Here is a 16,599-nt window from a genome sequence, read left to right on the forward strand (position 1 = left end):
CCTTTCTGGAGGCTCTAGGGCAGAATCTGTTTCCTTACCATGTCCAGGTTCTAGAGGCCACCCACATTATTGGCTCATGACCCCCTTCCATCCCCAAAGTGAGCAATGTCATACCAGGCTTTCTGCAGCTGCCATCTTTCTGACTCTCGGATACACTCTTCACTCTTAGACGTTCTTGTGATTATATTGGATCCACCTAGATAATTCAGACTAATCTTTCCTTCTCTAAGTGAGCTCATCAGCAACTTTAACTCCCTTTGCCATGTAGCCTGACACATTCCCAGACTCAAAGGATTAGGGCACAGGCCCCTTTGTGGAGCCACTCTTCCAAGCAGTGATTTTAACCAGAGTATCCAGATTCTCAACCCTCCCAACTTCAACATATCCTACCTCCTTTCCCTGCTTGCTTATCACTAACATAGAGCTCATGCTTATTTATCTGTCTCCTTCACTGGAATGTAGTTGCATAAGAGCAGTGATTTTCTTTATTCCTGTTAACCACATCCCCAGCACCTAGGACACACATGGGGGCACATAGTAAAAGGTCAATTAGCATGTGTTGAATGAATAACTAAATGAATGAATGAATCCCACTCTCTGCCAACTCCATTTTCATACTGTGTTGCCGTTGTCAACACGAACACTGCTTTTCACCAATCTCACTTCTATCCCTGGGAGGAGAAATGGCTGCTGATACAAGGCTCCACGGGCGCACAATGATAGCGGCTGGCGGGAGCAATTGAGCAGCTGAGCGCTACATTACTGAGAAATTGCTCCTTCCTTTGTGTCAGAGTGGAGCTGGAGGGCTGTTGCCTGGCAAAAGCTCCCAAGAAAGCAGGCAGGCAAGCATTCCAAACAGCCATGCACTGGGTGCGTGGGGCCAAGAGAAAGAAGTCCATATCCCCACACTGACCATAGCCCAGAAATCCTCCCGAACAGCGGCCATTGGGATGCTGGCCCCAACCCCAGAGAACAATGCTGTCCTTAACAGTCTTGTGGGTATTTACACCAGTGCAGGAGGCAGGCATAACCATGTAGTTAATGTTCAGGAGGGATTATAACTCGCATGAACAAGATAACCATGTTCCTTGGAAACTGTCACTGACAGCTCCCAAGGACCATATCCAAATTCCCTTATTCGCAGTATTAAGATTATCAGGCCCCACTTATAAATGTAAGTGTTTAAATGTTACCTCACTGCAAGTACACAGTCTCTTAGTTCCTTGGGAGAAATAACCAACATGCCAGAAACACTACCTATTTCCGGTGAGGAACAGCATGGACGGAGCAAATGCCCCCAGTGCTGTGATCAACGCACTTAGCTTGGGGGCGGTCTCCACGGCTTGAGACTCGAAGCTGCCAATATTTGCCTTTGGGGATATTCGGTGCATCAAAATACTGATGATGCTTTTCTCATGCTTAGGAAATGTGGATGGAAGAAGTAACAGTGTGATATTTACCAGACTGCAGATCAATGTCCATGCTGATGGCGCTGATGGGGGCTCCATCATTCACAGAATGCTTTTGCCTACATCAGTCTCGCCTCTGAGCTCTGCTGTGGGCCAGAAACTGAGGCCCTGACTGAGGTGACCACTGCCTGCCTCGCCACTGTAGCTGGCTCTGTGTCCATTACGGGCAGTCTCCAACAGCGTGTTCTCTCTTACATTCATGACTGTATTCCCTCTGCCACACACGTCCACCCGACCTTTGTCCTAGCTGCCTCTTCTGTCACCTGGCTGACTTCTAAGTCATCTTTTTAGTCTCAGCTTTTAAATATCAGTTCTTCCTGGTAACCTTTCCTGACAGCCCTTGTCCTTCTCCTTTATAGTTGCCAGCCCATTTGGGAGTTTCATTTTTCTCCTGCCTCCCTTCTGGAAAGAGGTTTCGAGGGAGGAGTCTGTGCTTGCAATGCTCACCACTGCATCCCTGGTACCCAAGTAACTGCAGTCACAACATGAATGAAGCAATAACTAACCTACTTTCTGATGTCTAATTACCCATTTGTTTTTGTTGTCCATTCTGTCATAGTCACATAGCCAAGCATTCATTCATTCCACAAACATTAGATCCATTGCTGGGTGCTGGGTAATATAACAAATAATAATAATAAAACAATGGGACAAAATCTGGCCTTCTAGTTCTTCACAGTCTAGTGGAAGACTGGCAGTGTTATGTGTCATCTTAACTAGGCTTTGTCTCCGTTTGCTCAGGCTGTCTGAACAAAATACCAAACACTGGGTGGCTTAAACAACAGAAATCTGTTTTCTCATAAATCTGGAGGCTACCAAGTCCAAGATGATGGTCTGGTAGGACCTCCAGTGAGAGCTCTCTTCCCGGCTTGCCTTCTTGCTATGCACTCACTTAGCCTTTCCTGAGTGTACATTCATGGAGAAAGAGCTCTCTGGTGTCTCTTCCTCCTCTTACAAGGCCACCAGGCCATCAGATTATAGTCTCAGTTAACCTTAATTGCCTCCTAAAGGCCCTTTTTCCAAATACAGTCATATTAGGGGTTAGGCTTTAACATGTGAATTTGAGGAATCACAATTCAGTTCATAGCTACTAGAATGCCAGCTATTTAATCAAATGCCAATCTAGGTTTTGCTATGAAGGTATTGTGTAGGTGTGTTTGTCATCTATAACCCGTTGACTTGAAGTAAAACAGATTTCTATTCCATGAACTTCATTCAAGTAGTTAGAGATTTTAAGAGCAAAACTGAGGTTCCCTGGAGAAGAGGGAAATCTGCCTCAAGACTGAAGTATTAACTCCTTCCTGAGTTTCCAGCCCATGGAAACTGAATTTCAGACTTGCTGTCCCCTACAATCATGTGAGCCAATCCCTTAAAATACAAGCATGCACTTCCTGTTGGTTCTATTTCTCTGGAGAACCCTAATACAATAAAGAAACAGTGTCTTCCAGAGTCCATTTAGTAACCCTGAGCGACTGGTCCTCACTGTCACTGTCTGACTCGTCTGAAAGCACACCATTTAGTCAATAACAATTTTTAAAATTGGGAAATACAAATTGAAAGGACAATGAGGTACCACCTCACACCAGTCAGAATGCTAAAATTAACAAATCAGGACACAACAGATGTTGTCAAGGATGCAGAGAAAGGGGAACCCTCTTACACTGCTGGTGGGAATGCAAGCTGGTGGAGGCACTCTGGAAAACAGCATGGAGGTTCCTCAAAAAATTACAAATAGAGCTACCCTATGACCCAGCAATTTCACTACTAGATATTTCACCAAAGATACAAATGTAGTGATCCGAAGGGGCACCTGCACCCCAGTGTTTAGAGCAGCAATGTCCACAATAGCCAAACTATAGAAAGAGCCCAGAAGTCCATTGACAGATGAATAGATGAAGAAGAGGTGGTCTATATATACAATGGAATACTACTCAGCCATCAAAAAATGAAATATTGCAATTTGCAATGATGTAGATGGAACTAGAGGGTATTATGCTAGATGAAATAAATCAATCAGAGAAAGGCAATTATCATATGATTTCACTCATATGTGGAATTTAGGAAACAAAACAGAGGAGCATGGGGGAAAGGAGGCAAAAATAAAACAAGATGAAATCAGAGAGGGAGATAAACCATAACACACTCTTAAACATAAGAAACAAACTGAGGGTTGCTGGCAGGGAGTGGGGAGAGGGGATGGAGTAACTAGGTGATGGGCATTTAGGAGAGCACATGTTGTAATGAGCACTGGGTGTTATATACAACTGAACTCTACCTCTGAAACTAATAACGTACTACATGTTGATTAATTGAATTTAAATTTAAGAAAAGAATTTTTAAATTTTACCTGAAATTTACTCATAGCCCTCCAGGTGACCGCACTCCTTAGATGCTTGTTAACCATTGTGCAGTATTTCCAGGCAGATGTTTTCTCTTTCCTTTGGAAACACTCTAGCTATGGTGCCATAGACCTTAGAGGTGCTGGTAGAACACAGGGATAGGGTATCTGAAACAACGGCCCAGTGGTCAGACAAGTTATTTATAAGAAGGGCATATTGACTAAACATTTTAGATGTCTGTTGTATTATCAAAATCTCATTTTTAGGCTGTGTATGTATATATACACACATATATAGGACAGGGAAGATCTACACAGTTTCAACAAGTAGATCGTGACAAGTTTCAAAATGTCTTCCATGAAGTCCCTGCCCCCCACCACACCAACTTGGTTATTCCCTCATCATAAGAGACATGCATAAGCTAGGACCTAAGTATACACTTTAAGTGGATTTTCTTGTTTCTCCTAACAACCCGATTAGTTAACTCCCATGGTTGGCCTGACTTTCCTGATGGGGAAACTGATACACAAGAGATTGAGTAATTCATCCAAGGTCACTCAGTTATTAAGTAGCTGGGATTTGAACCCAAGCCGAATTTGCATGCTAATCCCACTACCCATGATGCCTCCTTGTACCCAAAGTCCTTCATCTTCTATATATTGCCTAATTTCTTACAAACCATAATGTCTATTGAAGTCTATTCAGAGGAACAAAACCCCCACCAGGTAATTTAGTAGAGGAAAGTTAATATGGCAGATTATGTACAAAGATGTTGAGCCTAGGAAGCAACTAGAGGAAGAAGAGGCAACCCTAAGATTAGCAACCGCCATTCCAGGGTACAAAGGCAGGAGGCATTACTGTCAGGTCACCTGGTAGAAACAGGGACCATAGTGGACCTATGGTGACAGCTGTTGGAAAGGCCATCTGACCCAGAGGGGACAAGAAATAGCCTCACTTATTTCTTTACCCATGTACTAGATTGAAGAGTACCCCTCAAATATTCATGTCCATCTGGAACATCATGGTGTGACCTTATTTGGAAATGTAGTGACCAGGGTCCTTAGAAGAAGAGAAGAAGACACAGAGACATAGGGGAGAAGGCCATGTGAAGATGGAGATTGGAGTGACTTAGTTACAAGCCAAGGAACACCAAGGATTTCCAGAGCCAACACAAGCTGGGAGAGGCAAGGAAGGATTCTAGCCTTTGGAGGGAGTGTGGCCCTGCCAACACCTTGATTCCAGACTGTTAGCCTCCAGAACTGAGCTTGTGGTACTCTGTAATGGCAGTCCTGGGAAACGAACTCAACCCACTTCCCTCCAATCTCCCCTGGTGCCTCCAACTGGCCAAACCTCATCCAAAGCAGGTTGGCAAAATAGTTGGCAAATAGCATGCAGGGGCCTGTCCTCTGTGATACAGAGCTAGGAGTAAGGGTTGGGTCTAAGAACGAATAGACAAATAACCAGGGCAGTATGGAAAGGGATCCCATACCAAAGGACGTGGAGGAAAAATGAGGTCCGTAGGGTCAGAAGGAAAGAGAATGTACTTCCAAGGCTTTGAACTGACTATTCATTGGCCTGATAGCTACAGCAGAAATATTGAGCCTGGCTAGTCTGATGGGTCCTCCATGGCTCAGGGCAACAGCCCCAGCCCTTCTCTCGTGGGGGTGGTCAGAAAAGCAACCAGTGGTCACAAAGAGGAGTCCTTTCAGGGAGCCTCAAAACTGAGATCAAGGCATAGATATTGAAATATGCATGCATGGCGGGCTCGGTCCAGCAAAAGGATGGTTCTTGAAGTGGCAGCTGCCGCATGGCAAAGCCAGCTCCTCAGCACCACGGCCTTCCTCTCCCTGAGCAGAAGAGGGCTGTCTGTCTCTGGGGGTGGATGTGATAACTTTTCCCAGTAATCAATTTGCAAAACAATTGAGAAAAGGCAAAGGCTCCCCTGGTTGAATCTTCAGATAAAAAAGAGGATGTTTTGAATTTGACAACCAATCTACCTTTAATCCTATCAGGAAATAAACCCAAATCATAGTCTGATGTTTTAGAATTGCATTGCTTCTAAGGGAAAGCATTTCCTTCTTTCTTGTTTTTCATCCTCTGAGGCAGAGTGGGTTTTACTCCTGTGATGCCTGTTATTCATTCTTATCTCTTTCTAGGTGTGATTATCTGCTTATTTCGCTTTGCTTTGTTTTGTTTTTCTTTTAGATTCTGTGTATCTCTCTATTGTTTTAATATAAGATCTCTTTCTGTGAGGTGTTTCTTAATTAGGAGATACTACTCCACCTTAGATAAGAGCTTGTTTCTTAATCATCCCCAACACTCTGATATCTTTTTAATTCAGAATCAGCCAGAGGAGTAAGTTACTAGAGGAGGGCAGGGAAAGAAGGAACTCTAGTTTGTGGATTTGAACATTTTGTATTTATCACTGAATTCTAAAAACTGATTTTTATTAGAATCATTAGCCACTAAAATGCAGTGTAACTGTTGGCCTAATTACCATCCCTTGGTGTATTGTATCTAGTGACCCCCTAAGTCTCAAGGAGACCAAATGATTTACTCCCCAGTAGCTAACAAATCACATCACACATTGATCTCTTGGCTCAGTAGAGAGCCACTGATGCAACCAGTATTTATCATAATACCAATTTCCACCCTTTGAGCACTGACCTAGCTCCAGGCATTGCGTTAAGTATTCCATATGTTGTTTCAAACTATGAGAGATCAGTATCTTTATTCCCATTTTACAGGTGAAGAGATTCAGAGAGGCTGCAATTTTTGGCCAAGAACACACCATTTGTAAATGGCAGACTTGGGATTTTGAATCCATATGATCTGGTTCCGAAGCCCGCACCACTCATGTATGATACATATATCTCTATGTAGAAGTCAATACTGTATACAGGGAACAATACAAAGACAACGAGAGCCTTTAAACTTGGTATCTTAGCACTAATTTAAGCCCCTCTGACTTAGAGAGGTAGACAACAGAGCAGTTAGTTGTTGAGAACACAGGGTTGGAACAAGGCAGACTTGACTATGCACTTCTTCTTTGCCCTTTAAATGGTTGTAAAACCCTGGCTACATGATAAGAATTACACTCTTTACTCTCAGCTCTAGGTGATTTAATGGCTGTGAGCTTGAGTTTCCTCACCTGTAAAAGTGAGCCAGGACCTGGTGAGGGTTAATGATACAGTATATGTCAGGTACATACTCCAGGGACAGGCATAGGTTAGATACTCCATGGCGATTATGAAGTTACGACTCAGCAAATATTTGAGTGTGCCTAATACAGTATTAAATAGAAAGGAGAGAAAAATGAAATATGACTTGCTATAGATAAGATGAAACAAATCCACAAGAAAGAAATATTCCCGATGCAAATATAAACACTGGGCTGTACCTAGATTAGTGATAAGTGCAGTAGAAGCAGGGGTCCCTTGTGGGTGGGCATGGTCAGAGACAGATTGGGCTTTGAACTGGACCTTGGAAGACATCAGTGGTCTTATTGGTGGGATTCAACTGTGGTTTGTAGGCCAGTGCGAGACTGTAAACCCTTAGTGGTCTATGACAAAATGAGGAAGCTTGCTCTGGAATGGAAATCAACTACACTGTTGAACACATTGTTTAGTCCATCTGACTTTTTTTTCTGACATAAGACTTTCTCAGCGAAGGAAGCAGTGAACTGAATTACACTCTGCTTCAAGCGGCTTCTCCTGTCACAGAAACACAACAGATAGTTTGCAGACCACCTACATTGAACAGCACCGGTTAGTATGGAGGTCAGCAACCTTTCCGTGAAAGGCCAGATAGTAAATATTTTTGGGTCTGTGGGCTCTAGGAACTCTGTCACAGCTATTCAACTCTGGTGTCATATCACAAAAGCAGCTACCAACATTATGTGAACATGGCCATATTCAGCCCACAGGCCATAGCTTGCCAGCCTCTAGTTAGAAGGACTGGGAAAGAGAGGAGGTCTTCTAGGAAAGAAGAACAACATGAACAAAAGTCTGAGCTGGTACTGAAATACTAACCTCGGGCAAGCCTATATCCAAAGAGTAGGCGGCTCAAGCCCAGAGGATGCCATCCATCATCCAGAAAAGACTGCATCAAAGTGTTGTCAGTAGACAGGACTTAGGTTTGGGAATTAGCCAAATGTCAACCTCAGGACATCAGCTTTTTCATAGGGCAGAGCCAACTCTGACAAGCATCACCTATTTCTGGAACTGGGTTTGGGCAAGAAGTTGAGCAAGAAGAATAAGTGTGAATACACAGCTAAGGAGAATCAAATTTCTCCAGAAGAACTGTCAGATGAAAACAAAGCAACACACAATACTGTACATTTGTGGGGCCCTTTGTTACTACAAAAAGTCCCAGAATGAGCTGAGATCTTCCTGTCCGGCCTGGACATATAGTAACTGCACACGCATGTGCATTTGTGCAAAACCTTCTCTACAGGGGACGCAATCAGTTATATCACATGGACAAATACATCACCTCTAAGCCCCCAAGACAAGGCTTTATTTGTCTGCTATTAGCAAATGACTCCTTGCTATAAGTCTGGCCAATCTGTTTATTATCCACCACTCATCCATCCATCCACCTACCCACCCATCCATCCATCTACCCAACCATCCACCATCTATCCACCCACTCATCCATCCATCCATCCATCCATCCATTCATCCATCCACCCATCCATTCATCCACCCAACCATTCACCTTTCATCCAACTATACTTGTACTCACTCAGCAAGTTGCTGTTGTAGTTCCAGGTTTTGATTCCATACCAAAGGGTCAGTGCTAGGGCCCAAATCCCAGAAAATGAAGTCAGAAGCACAGCAGCATCGGCCTCGCTTAAAATCCTCACTAAATCTCACTAAATCTGCAGAAAGGTGTGCTTGCAGTTTTGCTGGGATGGGCAAGAGCTTTCTTTGAGATCCTCGATGGACCTGACAGGGACCACACACATTCAGGAGCTTCATACTCAAAATGAGATCTCAGGCTTTGCTGACACCTGCCCCTTCCACAGTGCTCTAGAATTCCTCCTGGTACTCCTCAACACCACTACAGGAGGAAGCCAAACTAAGTAGCAGCCCGGGGTGCAGACTGCTGCAGATGCTGCAGAAATGCTGTGGCCGTCCTTGTCAGGCAAAGGGACGGGTCCACTGAGAACTTTGTAGCAGGCCCAACTCTGCAGACACAATTGTTCCTTTAAATCAAAAGACGCTGTGTTATTATGTTTAGTTCTACTGATATGGATTTGACTGATGTGGTCATGATGCTGTGTGTGTGTGTGTGTGTGTGTGTGTCTGTGTGTGTGTGTGTGTGTGTGTGGCGTGGAGGAAAAGGCATGTAGCCTGGTTTATACTTATTACAAACAGGGAACTCTTTGCTTAGAGTCAATGGATGGGGATATAAGAGGATTCATAAACTTCCAGATATTTTGTACAAACTTTAAAAAAGAGGCTGCAGAGCCTTCCCCAGATTCTCAGGGGGGTCTAAGACCCCAGGGACAGCAGGAATCCTGGCTCCAGAAGGAACTGGCGAATGACTGCGGGAACCCACTCCCCCAACCGTCTTCCTGATCTCATTTCAGAACGCCCCAGGCCTTCACTGTTGCCAAAAATGCACTGGCTCTCTGCCTGAGAAGTCAGGCTCTTGTCTGAGTTAGTTCTGCCACCTACAGCATGCAGCCCAGCACTCCACAGCAGGCTCGTTTGAACACATGAATCCAGGAGAAGGCTGCCTCTCCAGCCTGGGAACCCTCCTCTGGAAGAAAAATGGCTTTGGGGATTCCTGATTAGTATTCAGAGATAGGAACTCCTTTGGGGAGGGTTACAGCGATGGGAATATATTTTTACATTAAAGGGGAAGGGATAAATCCTGAGGATTTGCACCTGAAAAAGTTCTGCCCAAAACCCAGATAGGAAAACACCCCCTGCAAGAAAGAGGTAGATAATGAGCTCACAGTTTCTCACGATAAATGCAGCTGTCCCGTGTGCTCATATGTTCCGTGCCCACAGCCCTTCTGGGTCCACAGGGGTCACTTTGGCCATCTAACTTGTCATGTCATGGAAATCCTTGCTTCATAAACATGTGATTCCCAAAGAAGTTTGATCTGTACACCAGAGTGGTTTTCTTAATATGCTTAAATCATTCCGAGGGGGACTGTGTACTCACTAAGGACAGAGATGATGTTATCCTCTTCCTTATGTCCCCGGTGCCAAAGCAAAGTGCCTGACACTTAGGAAGAAGCCCCATAAATGCTTGTTAATTTAAAGGAACAGAAATGTCATTTGTTTCACAATCTGTCCTGTTCCTGCTAATACAGAATCATCATATCTACTGTTTATTGAACTCTGGTGTGTCAGATCTATGATCTCAAACTCTCACAACAATACACAAGATGGGTATTGTCTTACAGGTGAAACTGAGACCCAGCACTCTTAAGGGGCTTGGCCAAGGATGCACACCTAGTGACAGAATTAAAATCCACACCTAGACGTCTTGGATTCTAAGTCCATGCTTGTTCTGCTCCATCCATGCATTTTACATCCACAGTAAGCCCATTTCTCAAAAATGGGGAATGGGCCAAAGGAAATGGTTGAAGACCTAACTTAGTTATTTTAATTAAAAAAAAAAAAAGAACATTTTCCATTCCTTAAAATTTCCCTGAAACGTTTTCTTACTAACCTAGCTTAATAATAGTTCCAAATTTCTTCTGACCCTGTCTGAATCTCGCAGTGGTTCTCCTTGGATGGATAATCCACTCTTACCTCTGTTTGTAGAGATGACGGTAAAATCCCTCACTCTGTTTGGAGTGGTGAGCATTAATGGCTGGGGCAGACTTGAGGCTCTCTCTAGCTTGCACAGACCTTGATTTCCAGTGAGGATTCTTAATGAGGAATATACACATTGAGTCTTCACAGTGTGGAAATGTGGAGTTAATTGCACAGGAATTCCCTCACTTTCATGGGGTCTTCCTTACTCACATTTTAAGTTTCAGAAAGGACTCCAAAGTGAGCAAGAGGATAGACAAGACTGAAGATGCCCCATAACTAATCCAGACCTCATGCATGACAGCCCGATTCACTAGGGTTGAGTGGCTTTGTCTCTTTGGCTCACGCTGTACTTGTGTCATTCAGGTTTCGAATTCTTGCTCTCTTCTTCCTGAGAAACAGCAATGGGAAAGAGATTACAGTAGTCCTGTCAATGGAGTTAGTGGTTTGGGCCAAGTTTAGATCATCGATAGGTAAAAAGAGCAGAGACATTTTTCTAGATGAAGGTAATCTTGATTATCATGCTTAGGCTTGAGGAGGAAGGAAGAACATCGACAAGTGGGGTTAAATGACAAAAAAGTGGAATTCCAACTGGAAACAATGGGGAATTTGCATGTCTTTCTGTTATAAAGCCCAGAATATGTGGGGTAGCAGAACTCAAACTGTAGTAGTATGTATCAGAATTAGACAGGAGCATGCTTCTCCAAAAGGCAGATTCAGGACCCTAGTTCCAGACCCAGTGAAACAGAAGGGGAGGAGTCTGGAAGTCTGCATTTTTAATAACCAACTCATTTGGTTCTGTTGGAAGAAAGATCTTCCAGTCTTTACAAGGACACCTTAAATGCATCCATTCAATTGAGCCAAACCTAGGACAACAGAGAAAAAAATGCACAGTCTGGGCATTCAAAGAGTTCAAGATCAAGTAGAAAAAGACTTAGAAGCAGAGGGTTCCAAAGCATCGATGAGTAAGTTCACAGAGCAGAAACGGCTGGGTGCTATGGGAGAACCGTAAAGAATCACCTAGTTCAGCCTGCACAGGGAGAGGTGCGCGACCTGGAGACGAAGGTATAATGGAAGAAGTAACCTTATGTTCAAGGATGAGTGGGCATTAGCCAAAAAGAGGAGAGGGAAGAATTCCAAGTAGAGGGAACCTAGTGAACCAGTGGACAAAAAGCAGCATGTCCTCTGAGTAATGACAGAACGAAAAGGAGTGGTGTTAAAAAAAAAAAAAGGACGATGAAGGCACATCTGCCTTTTATAATGAAATGCTATTTTTCCACATGGAAGGGTGCTTTGCCAATATGTGTATGGCTATGTTGTGGTCTTTGTCTTCTTAGATACAGCACTCTCAATACAGCAGTATCCTGATGACCTTCCAACTGAGAAGGAATTCAGAAAAGTTCAAGGCAATCCTAAATGGATTTACCTTCTTGTTACATTCATTAATCTTTGTCATCAGATGTCTTGGACCAAAGTAAATCTGAAAAATCTAACCAAAGGAGGGAAGGAAGCAACCGTGTACAGAGCCACAGAGAAAGCTCCTACTCTGAACTAATGTTGGCATATGTTACTGACATTATCATTACGTGTAAAATATAAATGAGTACATGAATAAAAATGAAATAATGTTCATCGTGGGCCTTGATAAGAATTAGGATCAAAAAAGTACTTGTAGTTGCCACTTTGTTCTCCACAGTTTAAAAGATGGCTTTCACTGCCACATAATCTACATAAACTAGCATTGTAACTCACAGTGTGTGGTTATACAAACAGGAACAACAGCAGAAACCAGAGTAGAAATCAGAGCATGCTGTGCGCCCTGGAAGAGAGCTTTTTTCTTTAACCAGAGAGAATCATTTGAATTCAGAATAGAGCTACGTGTATCCACCCAACAGTTTGTACAGAATGTGTCTCTCGATGTGTGTGTGGGGGGGGGGGGCATAAATCACACTTGGCTATAACATGGTATTATAAGTAAGAGTAAATTAGGTGGGCATTATCAAGTGTTGGTAATATTTCTTTTCCTCCAAACTTGCACAGAGAAAATAAAAACCAGGGGGGAAAAGAAAAGTACCTTTGAGCTTTCTAATTGTTTCCAGCTGTTAACATTATTTATTGCAAATAATATTATCAAATAGTGAAAGACCGATGTCTTTGAACTTTTTGCAGTTGTGTGTTATTCTGGAGCCAATGCAGGAACTGATGTCGAGACATAAAACTTACAACCTCAGTCCACGAGACTGCCTAAAGACCTGCTTGTTTCAGAAGTGGCAGCGGATGGTGGCGCCCCCAGGTATGACCTCATTCTTCACTCTTGCTCTAAAGGCATTTTCTGAGGCCTTTTTGGGGGATGAAGTGATGTGAAAAGGAAGGAAGGAATCATAAATTTGTCAGGATGAGTTGTTTCTTATGGATGTTTGGACTTGGGGGTGTGGAATTTTGAAGTATGAGCACCCTTAGGAATCATCTACAATCTCACTTAGGACCTGAAAGCCCGAAAAATCAATTGATTTATTTAATGTTCAAGATCATTGGCAAAGACGAAATCAGAAGTAAGGTTTCCTATCTCCCAGTCCAGTGGCTATTCTACTGGACAAGACTGATGTCTTCTCATGGTGCATTATTTTGCCTTTTTTTTTTTTTCCTATAGGAATGATAGACATGATGGGAAGGAAGGGATGGAGGGAGGGAGGATGGATGGAAAGGAAAAAGAAAGAACGAAAAAAATAAATAAATATGTTCCCTTTTAAAAGATAGATCTAATATCAAAGGGTGCTCTGATCATGAAGAGAATACATAAAAGATTCCATTTTCCTCACTTCCTTAGAATGCAGTTTAGATACTGCAGTCTCCTGCTGAGGCTCTGAGATTACTGCTTCCAGTCATCATTAATTGTCGTTCTATCTAATACATTTTCACTCCCAGGCGTGTGTCGAGCCTCATTGATCATAAAAGCAAAACGTATCCGTTCACTAAAAATTATTTTTATAAAGAGTAATTATTAACACGAAGCACATAGTTTTCTGAATCACAAAATAGAATGGTCACCTTCCACTGGTTGTGGGCCAAGCATTTTATATGAAAGGAATATAGTAGATTTAACAAAGTACATATTTAGAAATCTGAGAAAATGAGCATCATTCTACATAGAATAGTTGCATCCCTGTCTTAGAGGAATTTTAGACATTTGGAACATTATTTTTCAAATCTATTTGAATGTGCTTAGATTATTTTCTCTTTCAATATCAATAAGCCTTCATGGGGAAAAAATATTTCACTGAATGAATGCTTTGAGAACCTGTATTTAACAACATATGCATACATAATTTATATACCATTTATTAACTCAATCATTCATTCAATAATCATTGATTAAGCCCCTAATAGGTGCCAGGCATTGTTCCAGTCACAGGGGTGCAGCACTGAATGAAACAGTCAGAAATCCCAGCCCTCCCAGACCTTATGTTCTCTTTCTGAATCCTGACAATAACCTTATGAGATATCCAATATTACTTCCATTTCAAATATACAGGGCCTGGGATTTAAGCAGTAATTTGCCAAAGACGATCTCATAGCTGATCAGTGAAGGAGGTCTGTGTCACAAGAGGTGTTTATGTTTCCAGAATTCATGACTCTATGACTTCAGCTACTTGCTGCCAATGGGAGTAATCCAGAGTACACAATTTAGGTATATTTCCCCAAAATTTCACAAAAGAAGTACAAATTTCAAAAAAAAAAAAAAAAGTAGCTGACTTTAATTCTTGAAGTAAAAGAAGAAGATGTTTATCAGGGGAACTGAGTATTTGCTTGACTTTGAACGTGTCACTCAACTCTGGCACCATGAGCTAGAACAATTCTATTTCCTATTTCCCCAACCTTCAGGACAAGCACCCATAACTCTCTGTGGACAGACATGTTAGGCCCTTTGATGAAAATCTTTAAACGTAAGAGATAAAATATTCATGAAGGGAAAAAAATGGTTTGTAAATGGGAACATAATCCCTTTCTTCCTCAAAAGTCAGGGATAATTTGGTGGACTAGGTGGTCTTTGAAATGATTCTTAAAAGAGATCCTGCCCACTGCCCATCAGAAGCAGCATAGGTGTTTTAAGAAAATGCCACAAGGTCCTCTCACTTGGTTCTGGTATGACCCTGGCTCACCTTCTCTCCATCAGAGTTGGGTCAAGTCTAGGGTTAGCAAAAAGGATGCTCTTACATTCCATTTCCAACTGGAAATGCCTGGAAACTGTTTCTGGAAACAGTTTCTGAACATAACTCATGGAAAACATAACTGCCTGGAAAAAGTTTCTGAACATTTCTCATTTACAAAGCACATATTAGAATAGTATCTAATTAATAGAATTGCTATGAATATAAGACAGGACATAGAGGGGCACCTGGGTGGCTCAGAGGGTTAAAGCCTCTGCCTTCAGTTCAGGTCATGATCCCAGGGTCCTGGGATCGAGCCCCGCATCGGGCTCTCTCCTTGGTGGGGAGCCTGCTTCCTCCTCTCTCTCTCTCTCTCTCTCTCTCTCTGCCTGCCTCTCTGCCTACTTGTGATCTCTCTCTGTCGAATAAATAGATAAAATCTTTAAAAAAAAAAAAAAAAGAAAAGAAAAAGAAAAAGACAGGACATAGAAACCATGAAGAACATGAAAACATTTGGTAAAACTCACTACATAATGTATAAATACATAATATTCATCTGAACACCCATCACCACAGGTCCCTATGCTTCCAAGAAGATGTTCCTCATCCATCTGGTCCAAAATATTGTCCTCTATTTCTAAACAGGGCTTTCTTGAAAAGATCTAGCTCCCCTTCATGAATATGCTGACTATGGCACACTAAGACATTTTTCCCCCAGGAACATTGAAATTAGTAGCATTCTTAAAACATCGGAGTCCAAACCATGCAACTTGAGAACCATACTGAGCCGGGACCCTACGTTTTATATTCACGGCTGACAGAACTCATGCTTCTTCTTTGTACTTGAGCATCTCCAGGTGTGATGGCACTGGGCACTTACCCAGAGACAAAGCTACTACCCAGGTTCACCACCTTATTTTGGTTTCATCTTTTCTCTCACACCTCAGAGGCCCCCTCCCCCCCACCAAGGGAGACCAGGGCCCTCCTTTTGCTCTAAAGAAATGACAGTCCAGAGAAAAATGTTTTCCCCAATTTTGAAATGGTAACAAGACTTTTAACTCAACTATAAAAGTGATATTTGCGGCTGGCCCTTAAAATATAAAATAGATTCCGGACACCCATATAACATTCGCAAAACACCATAAAACACAAATCATTCCATCTGATACCAAAGAAGAGGGTTGCACGCATGTTGTGCTAAAAATAAAGCAACGCTTCCTTCCATTATTCTGTGTAAAGTTAAAAGAAATGGAAACAATTTAGAGTCTACTCTTTTCAAGTCGCAAGCACAGCCTCCTTGGAGGGACAGTATTCTGACCATTGCCCTGGAACTGATCCTCCGCCCATTTTCCATTGTGCAGCAGAACCCACAAGGCAGCCGACAACCAAACGGAGAAAAAGGAAAAACTCCACCAGCAGCACTTCCAACAGCAGTGCCGGCAACAACGCCAACAGTACCGGCAGCAAGAAGAAGACACCGGCCGCCAACCTGAGTCTGTCCAGTCAGGTACCTGTAAGTCTCACTTTCCTTTTAGGCCTGAAATCCTGCCTTTGCCTTTCTTCCACCTGCAGGGGCCCATGTGAAAGCCTTCTTGAGCTGCCAACAGCGTTCTGGGCAGGTTGGGGGCAGGGGAGGGCAAGGAGGGGAGGGAGGAGCTCTGCCATGGAAACCTTCCTTCGCAACCTGGGAATTAGAAAGGAATATTAAGAGTCTGGGCTACGCAGGGACCTGAATTAAAAAGCCGTCAGAGTCACAGACAGGAGATATGTCACTTAAGATTTAATTAAAATATCACTTAGCAGCAATGCCTGGTGGCATAGAAGGGGCTCTCGGCGCCATCACCAGAGACCCGGTGCTCCACTG

General features: G+C 42.8%; 1 protein-coding gene across 10 annotated transcripts in view; it reads left to right on the plus strand.

Annotated features, from left to right (window-relative positions):
* LDB2 (LIM domain binding 2) overlaps positions 1 to 16,599 on the plus strand; it is a 375,542-nt gene that overhangs the window by 352,334 nt on the left and 6,609 nt on the right. For 4 of the 10 annotated variants that reach the window (XM_045998063.1, XM_045998062.1, XM_045998066.1 and 1 more), the window contains exons 6-7: positions 12,757 to 12,880; positions 16,097 to 16,248. In XM_045998063.1, the coding sequence (XP_045854019.1) occupies positions 12,757 to 12,880; positions 16,097 to 16,248 (276 nt within the window). The remainder of the gene's footprint in view (positions 1 to 12,756; positions 12,881 to 16,096; positions 16,249 to 16,599) is intronic. The other 6 variants (XM_045998065.1, XM_045998067.1, XM_045998060.1 and 3 more) reach the window with 3 other exon arrangements.

This window comes from Meles meles, chromosome 2 (genome assembly GCF_922984935.1).
Source record: "Meles meles chromosome 2, mMelMel3.1 paternal haplotype, whole genome shotgun sequence".
Taxonomy (NCBI): Eukaryota; Metazoa; Chordata; class Mammalia; order Carnivora; family Mustelidae; genus Meles; species Meles meles.